The sequence below is a fragment of the Mixophyes fleayi genome, chromosome 8 (assembly GCF_038048845.1).
Source record: "Mixophyes fleayi isolate aMixFle1 chromosome 8, aMixFle1.hap1, whole genome shotgun sequence".
Taxonomy (NCBI): domain Eukaryota; kingdom Metazoa; phylum Chordata; class Amphibia; order Anura; family Limnodynastidae; genus Mixophyes; species Mixophyes fleayi.
Window position 1 is genome coordinate 129,552,874 of NC_134409.1, and position 16,350 is coordinate 129,569,223.

A 16,350-nucleotide genomic window follows, 5' to 3' on the forward strand; every position below is an offset into this window, starting at 1 on the left:
AGTAAGGGGACTGGAGGTCCCCTGACAAGATATGGGAGAGCTTGGTCTGACACCAGGGGCCGGGTAAGTGACGTTGAAAGCCCGGGACTAATATGCTCCCGGAGTGGTGGACCCCGGGCTGCCATAAGTCACTGGTATTACACCTTAAACATGTGATTGTGTTGGCACTTGCTACATTATACCACTTTCATTTTGTGCACTCTCCTTCCTTTTTGCCCTGGCCTTATGGCTGGGCGGGGAAACGTTTATAGTAGACCAGTCATGCGGCTAGGGCCATAACCACTCGGCACCCAGTCTCGTGGCAAGTGGGGTCTAAAGACCCTTGCCCCCTAAGGGACCATTTGGTTGCGGGGGTCGGGGACTAGGACCCTTCCTCTTTAGAGGAGGTCCACGCTCCACACCCTTTGTGCACGTTTTTTGTTTTTCCACCGTTGTCTTGCACCTGGGGCACAAAAGCACTGTTCCCGGGCTTTCAATAAAAAATTTTAAATATATATATATATATATATATATATATATATATATATATATACATACATATACATATACATATATATATATATATATATATATATATATATATATATATATATATATATATTATATATATAGTCAGTATTTAACTTATGTGCAAACCAGAATACTAATTTGCACCCCTTGCATTGTAACATGGTTTTGTCCAGGAGACTGAAATAAGAAGATTCTCAAGTTAAGATCCTTAATGAATCAGGCCCTACATTCTTACTCTGCAAACTCGTGCGCATTGGCTTAAATCTAGATGTCCCTGCGCAAAAATCCAGGTTCACGGTGACACAAAATAAAGATTCTGCTCTTCGTATATGATCGACTAAGTAGCACAAGTGTATTTGTTCTCTGCAAAAACGTACACACAAAATAACTAACTACACACTTCTAGATGTTGTCTTGAACCATATATTAGTTTAATTACGAATTTATGTTTTTGCAGATAGTGTATTTAAAAAAAGTACACAGAGAATTAACCTCAATTTAGGAATAAAACAGACATTTGTTAGAACGGACCAATTCTCTTGACGGAAAACAGCAGCTTTAAAATTGCACGATTGGATGGAGAAGGAAGAGAGAGTTAAAGGGCTCACAGGAAGCGCATGTGGAGACATTTAATGCAAACAAAATGAGCGCTGAGTCCCTGAGCAGGATGACTGGAGATCTCCCCCCATCCCCCCAGGCTTTGACTACAATTATATCACTGCTGTGTCTCAGTGATCAGTCTGTCTCATCGTCATATTCCACGGCCAGGAAAACATAACTTGTGTGCAAAAAAAACCCCAGCAGATCCTCAGATCTGTGATGTCCAAACAGAGTTTGGCTGCAGATCAACAGCCACCTAAGAAACACAAACTTGGAATTTTCTCAACATCAACGCATGATAACATTCCTTGTCTGTTCCTGTTTGTCTGGTTTCCACAGGAACATAAGGATTGAGCGACACAGACCACTAGGCATATCGTGATGGCAGATCCCCCTTGGCTAGTGCAAGGAGGCAGCTTGGAACAGGTCAGAATTCTGCTCCAGTTCTTGGCTAAATCCACCAGTCTGATCCATGATCTTTAATTGACATAATAATCCAAAGTAAGAGCCTTAGATCATCTCTGGTGCAGGGCCTGTAAAGAAGGTAATAATTACTTTCTCTGTCAAAGCGATCCGGACGTTGAGGTGATGTGAACACTGATTATCCTAAAAACTGGCTCTGACTTTGTTAACATTAAACCTAGCAGCAAAATCATCATCATCACCATTTATATAGCGCCACTAATTCCGCAGCGCTGTACAGAGAACTCACTCACATCAGTCCCTGCCTCATTGGAGCTTACAATCTAAATGCCCTAACACACATAGACTAGAGTCAATTTGTTAGCAGCCAATTAATGTTTTTGGAGTGTGGGAGGAAACCGGAGCACCCGGAGGAAACCCACGCAAACACGGGGAGAACATACAAACTCTTCACAGATAAGGACATGGTCGGGAATTGAACTCATGACCCCAGTGCTGTGAGGCAGAAGTGCTAACCACGGAGCCACCGTGCACTCCTCCCACAAACTAAATTGTGTAGTCTTCTGCTCTCCTGCAAACTACGCCAACTTGCTCTGTGAGCCTATGCGCGCCTACACAAATCAATGCACACAGCACCAAAGGGGACTAGCGCTGAGCCTTGTTTGTGTCAATATTCGGAAAGAACGCCTATGGGATACAAAGTACAGGGGCAAATACTACATCCTTTCTCCAAGTACCAACCAAACACATCCAGAGTATTTCACAGATCATTTTAATTTTTTGCCAACCATTTGAAGGGACATTTACGAACAGCGCAAATGCAGAACGTGGTTTACACATAAATCACAAAATAACTGTTACTGTTCCCTGCACCTTTTATCCTTTGATAGATTTCCCGAGTGATTCCACTGTAGGAAAGTGGTAAAGAGAGGGAACAATAATTGTTAAAGTTTCCTAACACCTTATCTCCGTCTCAGCAGGTGGATTCCGCACCTGAAGGCGAGGTGTAGAGTGTCACACCAGCGCACACACGCTCAAAGTCATTTCATTCTGCCAAGTGCAAACGTAACAATTCTTTGGAAATACCCATAAAACCTGCCACATTTAGAAGCACGTCTTATTTTTTTGTGTAAATATTCAGTGAAACATCTGGAAAGCGTATTATTGGTTCAGCTTTTAATACATTGAAGTTTGAACTGTGCTATTATTTGCTCTACAGGAGGCTTAGAAAACTTGTGGCTTACCTGTAACTGCAGGCTGGGACTTGTAGTTCCACAACAGCCGATAAGCCACAAAATCCTTCCCTCTACTCCAGACAGTTTTGATGCACCAAGGACGTAACAAAAACAGTTCTCCTAGTGGCCATTTCATTTTCCACAATGTAAATTCTAACTTTAGCCATTGTGAAAATTTTACAGTAAAGAATAAAATGTATATTCTGTAGGAGGAAAAATAAACGTGATCTTTATGAAAACTGGTACACAGGAAAACTCAGAGCCTAATCAACAGCTACCAGAGGCTTTCTTGAATTCTTTAAAGCAGCAATCCCATTACATAAAAACGTTTTTTGTTTTGCTTTCTTTAATACATAAATCATTGTGTGGGCAGCATGGTGGCTCAGTGGTTAGCACTTCTGTCTCACAGCGCTGGGGTCATGAGTGCAATTCCCAACCATGGCCTTATCTGTGAGGAATTTGATATGTTCTCCCCGTGTTTGCGTGGGTTTCCTCCGGGTGCTCCGGTTTCCTCCCACACTCCAAAAATATACTGGTAGGTTAATTGGCTGCTATCAAAGTGTGTGTGTGTGTGTGTGTGTTAGGGAATTTAGACTGTAAGCTCCAATGGGGCAGGGACTGATGTGAGCGAGTTCTCTGTACAGCGCTGCGGAATCAGCAGCGCTATATAAAATGAATGATGATGGCAATAAAACAATTGCTGCTTTAAACCAAACTAGAAGAATAATAGAATCGGATTGCTTGTTAGGAGTTACATCACCTTTTCCTCTGCACCAGTTTTGATAAATAATTATCCAATGTGTGAAATTACTAATTATCTCATAAGTCGCTTGATGTGAACACTCGTATAATCTGTATGTAACTAACCATATAAGGTCAACTCAACCTATACATCTACAAGTTGCCTTTTCTAGAGGTGGCCGAGAGCACACTTCACATCCACCGTCACATGGCTGGTGATACAGGAGTTGAACTCGTGGATGGCGATTTCATTGGCTCAGAAATACAATATTGGAATATTCTGAGCGCAGTAAAAAAAATGCAACATTGATAACGCCCAATGTGATCGGGGTCTCTGGAGGCGACTAATCTCCATCAGCGAGGGCCTAAGTGAGGATCAGTCTCCATTAACGGCTGTTCACACATCCGTGAATACTTTGCTTTACATTTGCCGATACGGGAGTAAGAATGGAACGTTTTAAAAGCAGACCTGGCAACCTTTATACATTAAGAATGAACTTACTGATGTGACACACACCAGTAGGTGTTGAGTAATCTGATCCCATGAGGGCATACCATCTAAAGGCGGTGGGGGACAAAGAATGAGGCCGATGGTGAATTAACAGTTATGTTACAATGAAAATGGAATTTTGAGGAACCTTTGGAAAGTTCAGAGAGCAATATTTGAGGTAGAGTTATATAGAAGAGGTGCAACAATCATCATCAGTTATTTATATAGCGCCACTAATTCCGCAGCGCTGTACAGAGAACTCATTCACATCAGTCCCTGCCCCATTGGAGCTTACAGTCTAAATTCCTTAACACAGACACAGACTATGGTCAATTTTGATAGCAGCCAATTAACCTACCAGTATGTTTTGGAGTGTGGGAGGCAACCGGAGCACCCGGAGGAAACCCACGCAAACATGGGGAGAACATACAAACTCCACACAGATAAGGCCATGGTCGGGAATGGAACTCATGACCCCAGTGCTGTAAGGCAGAAGTGCTAACCACTGAGCAACTGCGCTACCCATAGCAATGAAAAAATAGTTTTAATACGGTCAGAAGAGATTAATAGAGGAAATGAGAGATAAAGCCTACTTGGAAAGAACAACCGTGATGCAGAGTTTAGAGTACAGTTGTATGGGGCAGGGCCGTAACTAGGGCTGTGCGATAGGGGCGACCGCCCAGGGCGCAACGATGAAGGGGGGCGCAATTTAGGAATATTTTAGGTTAATTTGGTTAAAATTGAGGGCTAGGGGGGCGGCATTTGTCTTTCTCGCCCAGGGCGCTAGAATTCTGAGTTACGGCTCTGGGGTGTAGATTCTGAAGGCACTGAAGAGCTAGTGTAGTGGGAAAAAGAGCAACGTGTGAGGATGGAAGTATAGCAACAGCATTTTGGGTGGATTAAGCTGGAGAGAAGCCGCAGAGAGGATCAGAGATGGAATCTTATGCTAGTTACATATGGGGCAGGGGATGGTCAACAAAGTCCCTCTATGGGTGAATCCAAGATCACAAAAGGAACAAATATAATATGTAGGCTGTACAGCACATATAGACCGACAGGATTATTGGTCCTGGTCAATCTCTTCATATTGTATTTTAGTAGATCGAAGACAATGGATTGGAGGCCACTCGCATGCCAAAAATAATTAATGGTCAATGTTTTTAGCAGCATCTTGGGGGAGAGATGGGCATAAATAGGACATTTATCCGTCGCCTACACACTGTCTACATCAGCAACAGAATGGCTGCTTCCACTAAGTCCATCATTTAGCTAGGAGCAAGTGACATCACTGAGGAATAAAGTCACAAGTCCCTAGTGAATTGGGAGTCTTCTTTTTATAGATATTGGTTCGGCACAAGATGGCCGTCCTCACGTTGTGTAGCAGATAAAGGGCACTTCTTTGTTGCACTTTGGATGAGAGAAACAATTTTAGGCGCGCTCAGTCATAAAACGCCTCACACGTATAAAACGGACACATGTTCTCCGAACGCTCATGATTAATATAAACCATCAATGAGGTAAAAACAGGCAGTGTTTTAGCAGGGAGGAAATAAAAGTAGTAAATTAAAATAAAATTAAAAAAACAAAAAAACAAAAACAAAGTACTATATTGCATAAATGAAGCTCAAAATGGTTTGTTTTTTTGGCAATCCAGGGGTTAATATCAGTCCATTATCCAATGTACTAATCTGGGGTGAGTCATGCTGGATTTGGGACCATTACTGCATTATTTCCAGTGCTTTTGCCGAGCGGTGGGATGCTCCTGGACGGAGAACAGTTTCCTTACGCAACAAAGCCAGTGCTATTTGTTTTATCCCACTAATGAGCTTTAACCTACTTTCCAAAAGTTCACAGCAATCTGCCCTCTGCACCAATAAACACTCTCCACAAAACCACTGCACTCTCCTTAAACCAGACCAGACCCCCTTATAAATAACAGGAGGGCACGGTGATTATATGCCACTACAATTAATTAATGGTTAAACTAATTTTATTATCCCAAAAAAATAACCTTCTCTACTTTAATCTGTTTTTAGTGCTGGGCTAAAAAAAAATATGTTGGACCTGTCTGCAGTATAAATAATGTTTTTTGGTATTTTTAGCTCCTAGAGCAGCAGGAAATATTGCATATTCAGATATTGGAGATGCGGTAATGCTAGATTTCATGTATAGGACAAGGAGCGGTATTGAACACAACTAGATGATGTTGCAGCTTTGGGGTTAAAGCACAGGAAGGAAGGAGGAGAATTCAGGAATAGAAGCAACAGGGACAGAGGGTCAAGATCTGTTGTCAGAGAAGGGAGATGCTCAGGGGGGGGATTTAAAGAAACATTTGGAGATAACAGCAGCCGATCTGTGAGGCTACTCTCCAGTGTCAGCGAACAGACCAGTACAATAAGTAGATTAAATAAAAGGTTTGGGATACACAAAGGGAGACTCTTACACGGCTGTAACTAGGACTGTCCAATAGGGGCGACCGCCCAGGGCGCAACGCTGAATGGGGGGCGCAGTTTACGAATAATTTAGGTTCATTTGATTAAAATTGAGGGCTAAGGGGGCGGAATTTTTCTTGCCACAAGCGCTAAAATTTTAAAATTGTTCTAACTGCGCCCTCCTACCATCATCATCAGTTATTTATATAGCGCCAATAATTCTGCAGCTCTGTACAGAGAACTCATTCACATCAGTCCCTGCCCCATTGGGGCTTACAGTCTAAATTCCCAAACACACAGACAAGGGTTCTTTTTCTCAGCAGTCAATTAACCTACCAGTATGTTTTGGAGTGTGGGAGGAAACCGGAGCACCCGGAGGAAACCCACGCAAACACGGGGAGAACATACAAACTCATTACAGATAAGGCCATGGTTGAGAATTGAACTCATGACCCCAGTGCTGTAAGGCAGAAGTGCTAACCACTACACCACCATGCTGCCCATAAGTTTTGCTAAATACATTGCTTGTTCTTTCAGCAACTGTGTTTTTCAGCCATACCTTTATATTATCAGACAACAATCATTTATCATCTTTGCCCGGAGATAGGACACAGCCCTGCACTGAAGTCCATTGTAGCTACGGATCAAAGTTTGTTTTTGTTGACAATGAATGATGCACAAAAGGGGTTAATAGCCAAAATCCTTTTTTTTTTTTTCCTCTTCGTTTAAGCCGTACAGTTAACCCAGGGAGAAACCAAGTAAAGGATGTTGGGGAATTACCACGTACTTATTTTCTGCAGCAGCTGGATAAACAAGATCTCGCTTATCTGGCTGTGAATAGGATTTGCATCCAAAAGCAGAACAGCGGGTATTGCATTTAATTTGTGTTGCGTTTTCCGCTGGTTAGGCCTTAGCGTCTTCAAGGTTTAAGCTGGGTACACACTACAGAAATGTCAACCAAGTTTTTATGCCGAGCAATTTTACATGCGATCGATGGTCCGATCGCTCGGTGCTTGGACTGCATACACACTAGCCTTGTTTAGGACAATAAAGGGAAGAGCGGACGTCCCTTTAGCGACTTTTTACAGCCATGTTGTCGTGAGCAATGACTGTAATTTCGTACTCACTGTTGTGGATTGGTCGGAAGTTTATACACACTACACAGCGGAAACGAGATTGGAACGAAAATATTAAACGGTACGACCAACCAAATGAGGCGACAATCGTCCATTTGGGCAGACTTTCCACCATCGTGTCACTGTACACACTGACCCGACTTTTGAACGAGCGGTCGTATGTCAACTGATTCAGACGATTATTGGATGAAAACCGTGTAGTGTGTACCCAGCTGTAGTTAGTAGGAAGTAAAGATCCTTCCTATCAAGATCAGCAAAGTTATCTGAAAGAGAGAGAGGTTTCATTCCAAAGTCTCCACATTCTATGAACAGCTGCAATCACAGCAAAGAGGAACTGAGAATCTCTGGGATTCTTCCTCTCAGCACAATTCTGGTACATGGTCTGTAATGCACGATATACACATATGAACAGTCTGCACACATAAAAAGAGAACTCAGCTGAAAACCGATATGTTCAAAATAATCCCCGTACTCTCATCTGACAGAACCTCTGATGTATCAGCGATTGATGATGACTGTGCTCATAGATAGATTCTCTGATCGCTCTTCAGATACGAACTGTACAAAAATTGTCATGTTCACAAACTTAGCAGCGTTACTAGGTGCGGTTGCCAAACATCATTTAAAAACAGTTTCCAGCTACACGGACATCTATGCAAATAGCATGAAAATAAAACCTAGGAGCACATAGATGTTCTGCAAGTCTTGGGATCAGCAAATATTGTGCTAGCGCCTAGGCTGGGTACACAACACAGGTTTGTCACCTGATTATCTGGCCAATCGCACGGTAAACGACAGTTGGGTCAGATATTGCATTAATGTGTATACTGCAACGATTATTTTGTATCGTTTGATTTGATTTTATAAATGGACTAAAAAAATCTCTATAAAACAATGTCGTTCCAATCCTGCAGTGTGTATGCACTCAGGACCGGCAGTGTCCATAGATCTCTATGGAGTGCGCAGTGTCAGGATCTTTTCAGCTGATGCTTATGACAGATGAAGAGCACAGATCTGACTGTAGATCTTGTAAAACATGTTTAGGGTGTACACATGAATTGGCAGGCTGATCGGGACTTTCAGTCATTGGGAAAACAGTTAACGATATCGCATTGGGAGAAGTTTTGTGCAGTGTGTACTCAGCTTAAGGGGCCTATTTATCAAAGCTTTCTTCCCCCGTTAAATCCCCGAAAACAGTTTTCGGGGATTAACCACTAAATTGCTATTTAGGATTGTAGCATCGCCGCAGATATCTGCTGCTTTGCATCTCTTATCATTTTTCTGAGCACTCCCCATAACAGTGTATGGGGAGTGCTCAGTAACGCTATTTAACAATGAACGAAATTATCTTTACAATCATTAACATAACATAATTGAAAAGTTTCACTGCTGGCAGCTCTGCTCTGAAGGACAGCGCATGTGTGGAGGGATCATGTGATCTCTCCCTGTCACATGACAACATCTTGCAGTCCACATCTATGTGCGCAGGCCCGAGCTTTTTCGGTCGGCGCATGTGCACAGGGATGCAAAGCAAGCTGGAAACCACATCACAGAGGATCGCAAGTGAAAAGCCCGTGAAAAGTAAGTGTAAGACTTCACAGGAACAGACGTTTTTCGGAACGGCTGTTCCCGTGTTGATTTTTTTAATAAATGAGAGCTTTCAATTTGGATCTGGATTAACTTTGCGTTTTGGCAAAACCGCCCTTGTGTGTTCTGGTTCCCAATTTTTTCTAAAATCCCAATTTTGTTTTGCTAAAATCACATATTTTTGCTTTTTTTACCGCCTTACATTGTTTTTAACCTCAATAACACTAGTTCCAAGTCATTTGCAGTCAATTTTGACCACCTCACAGGTCACAATATTATTTTCATACACTTTCAAACAAAGACTGCAGATCTAGAAGACCAAGCCTGCCAGACCTATTATTTATATTTCCACAATGACAATTAGCAATGGAGCAATGGAGCTCTCCTGAATGTTACTGGAGACTTTGAAGAACACTGCTACCCCTCCTCTTTCTAGTCTACCTATGACGCTGCCCAACTGCCCTAGAGACTGCCAAGAACTGTGCTACCCCTTCTGTGCCCCTCTGTGAAATGGCGCTGGATCGCCGTGGAGGGTGGTACTTATAAATCCAAAGCTCGAGAGATCCGAAATCCGATGATGTAACAATGACGTTTTACCTCGTTTTCAATTCAGAGGGCTCGTGAAAGTACCGAGTCGAGCCGGATCTGCTAAGTTCGGGTGTGTTCGGTTCTCGGGGAACCGAGCCTGAGCATCTCTATCAATAACGGGACAAAAAAATTTAAATACTCTGCATTGATTTTAGACTACAGAAAAAATGTGGCACTCTGCAGTTTTCCATATATTCAGAGTAAGAAGAGATCAAGCATGGTATGCAGTGTTCAGAAAATTAGGAGTGGTACCGAGCATTGAGCATTGTCCATTCTGGATAAGAAGGGATACAGTGTATAGCATGCACCATACAGGAAGAGGGTAGTGGTACTGGGCAGTTGTCTGTATGGAATCTGTTTATTGAGAAGAGATACAGTGTAAAACGTACTGAAAGTGATAAGTTGTACTGTGCATTTGTTACTAACACAGAAAAGTATGGGCCTATGACTCAGGGGCTGCTGGCAATGAATACGAGAGCTGTATAAATAGAAAAAGATAAAATAATTTTCCTACACGGCCGTACTCCGAGATCAAAGGTTTATGAACCCAAATTGGAAAGCTGTTCCCACCAGAGGGACTGATCCGACAGGAAGTGTGTAACCAAAGATTACCGTCCTTTATGTCAGAGATGAGGAGTTAACATCGGTATATCACATTAATAGCTACAAAAAGGGGCTTAACCTGAAATCACAGAACCTACAACGTGTACATTGATCTTTTCAGACACTGAATTTACAAAGAGGGACTAGGTATCTATAAAACCATGTACGGTAAATTGATGCAGTCTGTTGCAAAACCAGCTGAGTTTTGGATACAAATCGTCAGATGATGCTTTTATTTATAGCGTCAGCTTGTCCTGAAGAACGCATCCCAGAAAACGTATTCATACACATCAGTCGCTGACCCAATTGAGCTTACATTCTAAAGCCGGTTTAATCAGGTTCATTAGTATGTTTCTGGAGACATAGTGGTAAATCCATGTAAACACAGTGAGAACATACAATTTCCACTTATATTATATATCATACTTGCCAACTCTCCCTGAATGTCAGGGAGACTCTCTGAAATAGGGGTGATCTCCCTCACTCCCTGAAGAGTCTGGCATTCTCCCTGATGCTGAGCCAGTACAAGACGTGGTTGGCTTCGCCATCTGTGGCATGATAACACAGTTCAGAAATTGTGTCCTATGTCCATGTATTGATGCCTATGGAGGTGGCCATTTTCATGGAGACCAAGATTTAATCAAAGATCGACAGGTAAGACAACATGACTTCAGTAATGGAGACAGAAATGTAAAAGACACTTCAGTCTCTAGAGATTCATTAGCTGCTTTTCTTTAACGCATAGTTGCCTACTCTCCTGTAATGTCCAGGAGACTCCCAATATAGATAAGTGATGGGGGCGGGACTTAATGACAAATACCATGTCATCTTAGCCCCGTGTCCTGTTGTAATTGCCCAAAATTGTGACAATTGTTTACTAGGAAAGGGGTCGGGATGCGGGAAGGTGGCCTGCTCTCCGGCCGGGAGTCCCAGAGGATTCCCCAAAGTTCAGAAGTCTCGCAGACGTTCCAGTAGAATTGGCAGGTATATAAATATACTTGCCAACTTTTCCTCGTTGGTTTCAGGGAGATCCCGGGAGAGGTGGGTGTGCGGGGGGTGGGGCTTGACAAATCGCATCATTTTGGCCCCACCCCCGCACACCCACCTCCCCAGAGATCTCCTCGCCCAGGACCTCTGTCCTGCAAGGAAGAAATACTCAACACTTCATCACATGCAGCTACAGAAACCTCACAGCACTAAAATACATACTAATAAATATAACACACAACCACCTCTTGAGAAGGTGGGCTACAAGGAGGGACAGTTAGGAAACGGCAGAGAGGTTTGGGTTCATTAGGGTACAGCTAGCAATAACGTCTGCAAAGAAAACAATTATAAATAGCAAAGTCGGCTACATCCAGCGCCAATCCCACCACTCGGACCCAGCGCCAGCATCAGCATCCAATTTAGTCACACACGTAGGAGGCCGAATTGGACGAGGTCCGGCCATTATGCTCATCAGCGTCACTTGTCAGGGCGGTCGGAAGATGACACATCGGAGTATATAATCTGTGTACTACTGAGCTAAATAACCAGTATTACTGCTTCATTACAGCTATCCCACATATTCTGTTTTATGTATATGGTCACTCTGCAATATAGGTTCTTGTTTTGAACGTCCAGTAAAATACACAAGTACATTTTATTAGCCCTATGCATTGGCTGACAGCTGACATTATTTAATGCAGTTTTATTTCTCTATCTCGCATCTTTTTGGGGCAGCGCAAAAGCCCAAGTAAAATAGCGGCTCCGTACGCTTGACACCCCATCTTGCCTCCTGCGTCGGTTATATTCAGGATCCTAGTGAATAGGCAAATACTTATTCAGCCCATGAAATAGCTGCAGCCATTCTGTATAGGCAATAGGTGCACTCACTCATGGCTAAATGCACTTTTATACCCAGTTTATAGACTTCTCCACGATTGTAAGCACACACAGTCATTTCAACTTTCCTCAGTAAGGCAGGGAATGATACATTATATATCACACAACACCGGCCTGCACAACAAGCCACAGTGTACTAACACCCACACTAAAATACATACACAGGCCCGGATAAGGGATTTGTGGCAGCCCCAGGGCAAGAAACAGGTTGGGCGAACACAGCATGGCGTTCCAGCTTTGTCAGAGCACAGAGCAGCGGGCAGACACGGTTCCCTGTACGCAGCATTGCCATGCCATGAGGAGGGCTACCAGTACCAGAGGGCAAGGGGGAGGATTAGTTCGCAGGGGGCCCTGTAGTGATTGGGCCCCCCCGGTTGCTCCGCCTCTAATCCACCTGTGCATAAGTCAACATTGCAATGGCTTATGGGCTCAAATTTACATTCACATCAGCAGATTATACAAAAAAATAAAAATAAATAAAAATTTCTCTCATGTTTCCTCAAAAACTAATTAATTCTAAGCCACTTCGTTAATCATCTCAGCTGGCAGCTTTCTAGAGATTATGCAATGAACCACAGACATACCGGACATTTCTACGCAGATACCTTCATGTTACACTTTAAATGATGTATAAAGATGGTTTTCCCTCGCCCTCTTAAGTGCATTATATTATTCCACCCTTACAGACGGAGGACGCTTTATACCGCCTTCTGTGTAAACACAGGAGGGAGAGGCCGAGAGGATTTACCATATGGACTAATTGGTTATTGCAACTCGGTAAACAAGGACAAGTAGCAGTTTCCTTACAAGTCTACCCGTCCTTGAACCACAGTACCCGCAGCTAACGTTCATAAGATTGCAGATTAACCATTCATTATGAATTGCACATCACGGAGGAGCGAGGCACTGCGTACCTCAGCGAACTGACTGGAACAAACATTAGAAAGGAAATAATTACAGTTTAAAACAGCTTTGTTTTCTTATAGCACTGAGTGAAGTTTCAGTGTTTTCTTAAAACAAAAAATAAATATAGTAAATATTTTAGTTCGGTCATGATTAAACAAATAAGATTGAGAAATAGGTGAAGCAGGAACATAGGCTGATACAAGGACCAAGATTTCTGTTCGTACAAATGTCTCCGATACCCAAGGCTAACACGTGTCCCATTTTACTCAGAATGGTCACCTTTTCTTTCCCTACCCAAAATATTTAGCTCACTAATTCTTATTTTCCCCTTAGTCAGAATCCTGATCCACCTAAAAACATAAATAAAAATATTTACATTTTATCTGGGACCTAAAAGGAACTTACGTTATGCATTTTATGGATCATACAAATTTTAGGACACGTGTCCCAATTTTTGTTTAACAACTCTTGGTCCTTATATACACAGGATAATAGATAATTATCTCTGAAAGGGACAGAATTCAGATAGGACAGCGAGCCACGGTGTAAACCGCTAGATTGGGGGTAATTCAATAATTGCCATCTTAAAAAAGACCTGAAAATTATAACCAGGTCAAAAATGAATGTTTTGCCTTGCAATTAATTGGTAAAATATTCCTGATCGGAGGTACTCACGTTCCCAACACATCTCGAAATTCATAAGTATCTCTTATGTCATCCGCTCTCTTCTTCCAACTAGGCCCGTCGTCTCCCAGGGGCATCCTGAATGATCTTCTTTAGCCCCCTCAGTGACCGATGTGACCGTCAAGTCTAGAAATAAAACAGATTTCTGGTTATGGGTCTGTCAAAAAGTTCTCATATGCAAGGATTTCACATGCCAGCCTATTTATATAGCAGCCAACATCCCTGCCACTTCTCTGTTTTACAGTCTTGTTAAGTGGTTAGCACTTCTGCCTCACAGCGCTGGGGTCATGAGTTCAATTCCCGACATGGCCTTATCTGTGTGGAGTTTGTATGTTCTACCAGTGTTTGCGTGGGTTTCCTCCCATACTCCAGAAACATACTAGTAGCTTAATTGGTTTCTATCAAAATTGACCCTAGTCTCTCTGTCTGTCTGTGTGTATATTCTAGAGAATTTAGATTGTAAGCTCCAATGGGGCAGGGACTGATGTGAAGGAGTTCTCTGTAATGCGCTGCGGAATCAGTGGCGCTATATAAATAAATGATGATGAAGTGACGACTAGCTTGCCTAATGCCTTACTTGTTCACGACACCTTACACCCAATAGCCGAAGTTGGTAACCGGCAGCTGTAAAATTGCAGTGGAACTACAGGTCCCAGCATGGCCTTTTAGACAACTCTTATGCGCAATTCACTTTACGCACATCAGGGATGTGTGATTGACAATTAATGGTAGACCAGTCCCACAGGCTGTCCACACAGTGATTTTGTGTGGTAAAAATCAGCTATTTCTTTAAAAATCAACTTGTTTAGAAAGGACTATGTATGTGAGATCAAAGCAACCAATGATACAATGAAAATCTAGTGAGGACTGAATAGATTTTCTTTAATAATGCTGGAAAATTCAAATCAACAAACAAGAGCAATTGTTAAATTTGCAGATCGTTGTATGAGCACACTAATTAAGCCACCAAACTATAGGGTCCAACTAATTTGAACACTGATGTGCGAGTGGATAACTGGACAGTCCAGTAGAGCAATCAAGATGAATTACTGAATTTACCCAAGAATGGGCAATTTTAGTAAGATTATTCCTTGAATTCATGGTCGGAAGGAAGCTTTGTGCACAAAGTATCCTGGAGATTAGTGTCAGTTGCACAGAAATGGTAAAGCCAGGGATAATTATGTTTAAACTACTTAAGAAGACTTCGCTCTTAATAATTACAAAATTAGAGGTGAAACCAAAACACAGTTAGGCGTCTATAGATAATTCCCCCATCTAATAATAAAAAAAAAAAGTTATATTCTTAAGCAATACAGACAAATTGGAAGAAAATGTATTATAACAGAGCTTAACCTCATTCACAATGATTAATTACACGTACTCAACATCATACAACAGATGTCGCACCTTCTATAATTGAGCACAGCATTACTTCTCTTATACCTTTAACACCTCCACAGACACAGTTTATCTTTAGAATATTTGATGGCCTAAAATAGTCTTTGGTGTCCAATGGTTTTTCCGGAACAAAAATCACTGATGCCGCCATAACCAACAGTGTCCCCGCTGTCTACAGGAAAGGAAGCAGCCATTTTGTGTGTGCAGTTTTCATGAGGATGCAGCCTATCGTTGCAATAAGAAATAGAGACAAAAGTGACTCAATGAGGTCTGTGGTCCCAGATAGGCAACTACTCAGTCAACAAAATGGTTGCCTTAGTAACCCCACTTGATCCTAGCAAATTTCTTAAGTCCTTTAAGGTTTATAAAGTCCCCTTATAAAAAAAGGCTGCCAGCTTCTCAAGCCAGACTAAACAAGTATAAATATATATATATATATACACACACACACACACACACACATACACACACATATACATATACATACACACACACACACACACACACACATACATACATACACATACACACACAGGGTGATTCAAAAGTCACAGTACACCCTTTTATTTCAAAAACTCTACAGGAAATTGGGAAACCTGAATACTCCAGTAAGGTATGGGTGACGTGGTCCATCTTTTACGGTATGTACCAAACATGGGCGCTATCTTAAAATCGGCCCAATTCCTGTAGAGTTTTTGAAATAAAAGGGTGTACTGCGACCTTTGAATCACCCTGTATGTGTATAAATATATATATATATATATATATATATATATATATATATATATATATATATATATATAAATAATTTAATTTATATATATATTATTTTTTTTTAAGAATAATAAATAATAATTAAAAAAAATATATAAAAAAAAAAAAAAAGTTGTGGTTCAAAAAGACTGCAGTTCTCTAGAATATCTATTTTGCTTACAAAATAAGATAAGCAAGTATGTAAAAATCACTGTCACGCCTGCAGGAAACCTGAGCCGATAGCTGCTGGCGTTTACTGCAAGACAGGATATCGAGTGTTATCACCCAATATGTCTGGGAAAATCGGGTTCCTGGTAGGGAGAGGACTTTCTATACTGGTCAGGAGAATAGGATTTGCATATTCAGGTCTAATAAATATA

The 16,350-nt window shown here is 41.7% G+C and overlaps 1 protein-coding gene across 1 annotated transcript in view; it reads right to left on the reverse strand.

The window, feature by feature from the left end:
* Positions 1–16,350, reverse strand: part of CAMK1 (calcium/calmodulin dependent protein kinase I) — a 114,367-nt gene that overhangs the window by 60,337 nt on the left and 37,680 nt on the right. Inside the window, 1 exon segment of the mRNA XM_075184198.1 lies at positions 13,811–13,945. Coding sequence (XP_075040299.1) covers positions 13,811–13,896 — 86 coding nt within the window. The 5' untranslated portion in view covers positions 13,897–13,945.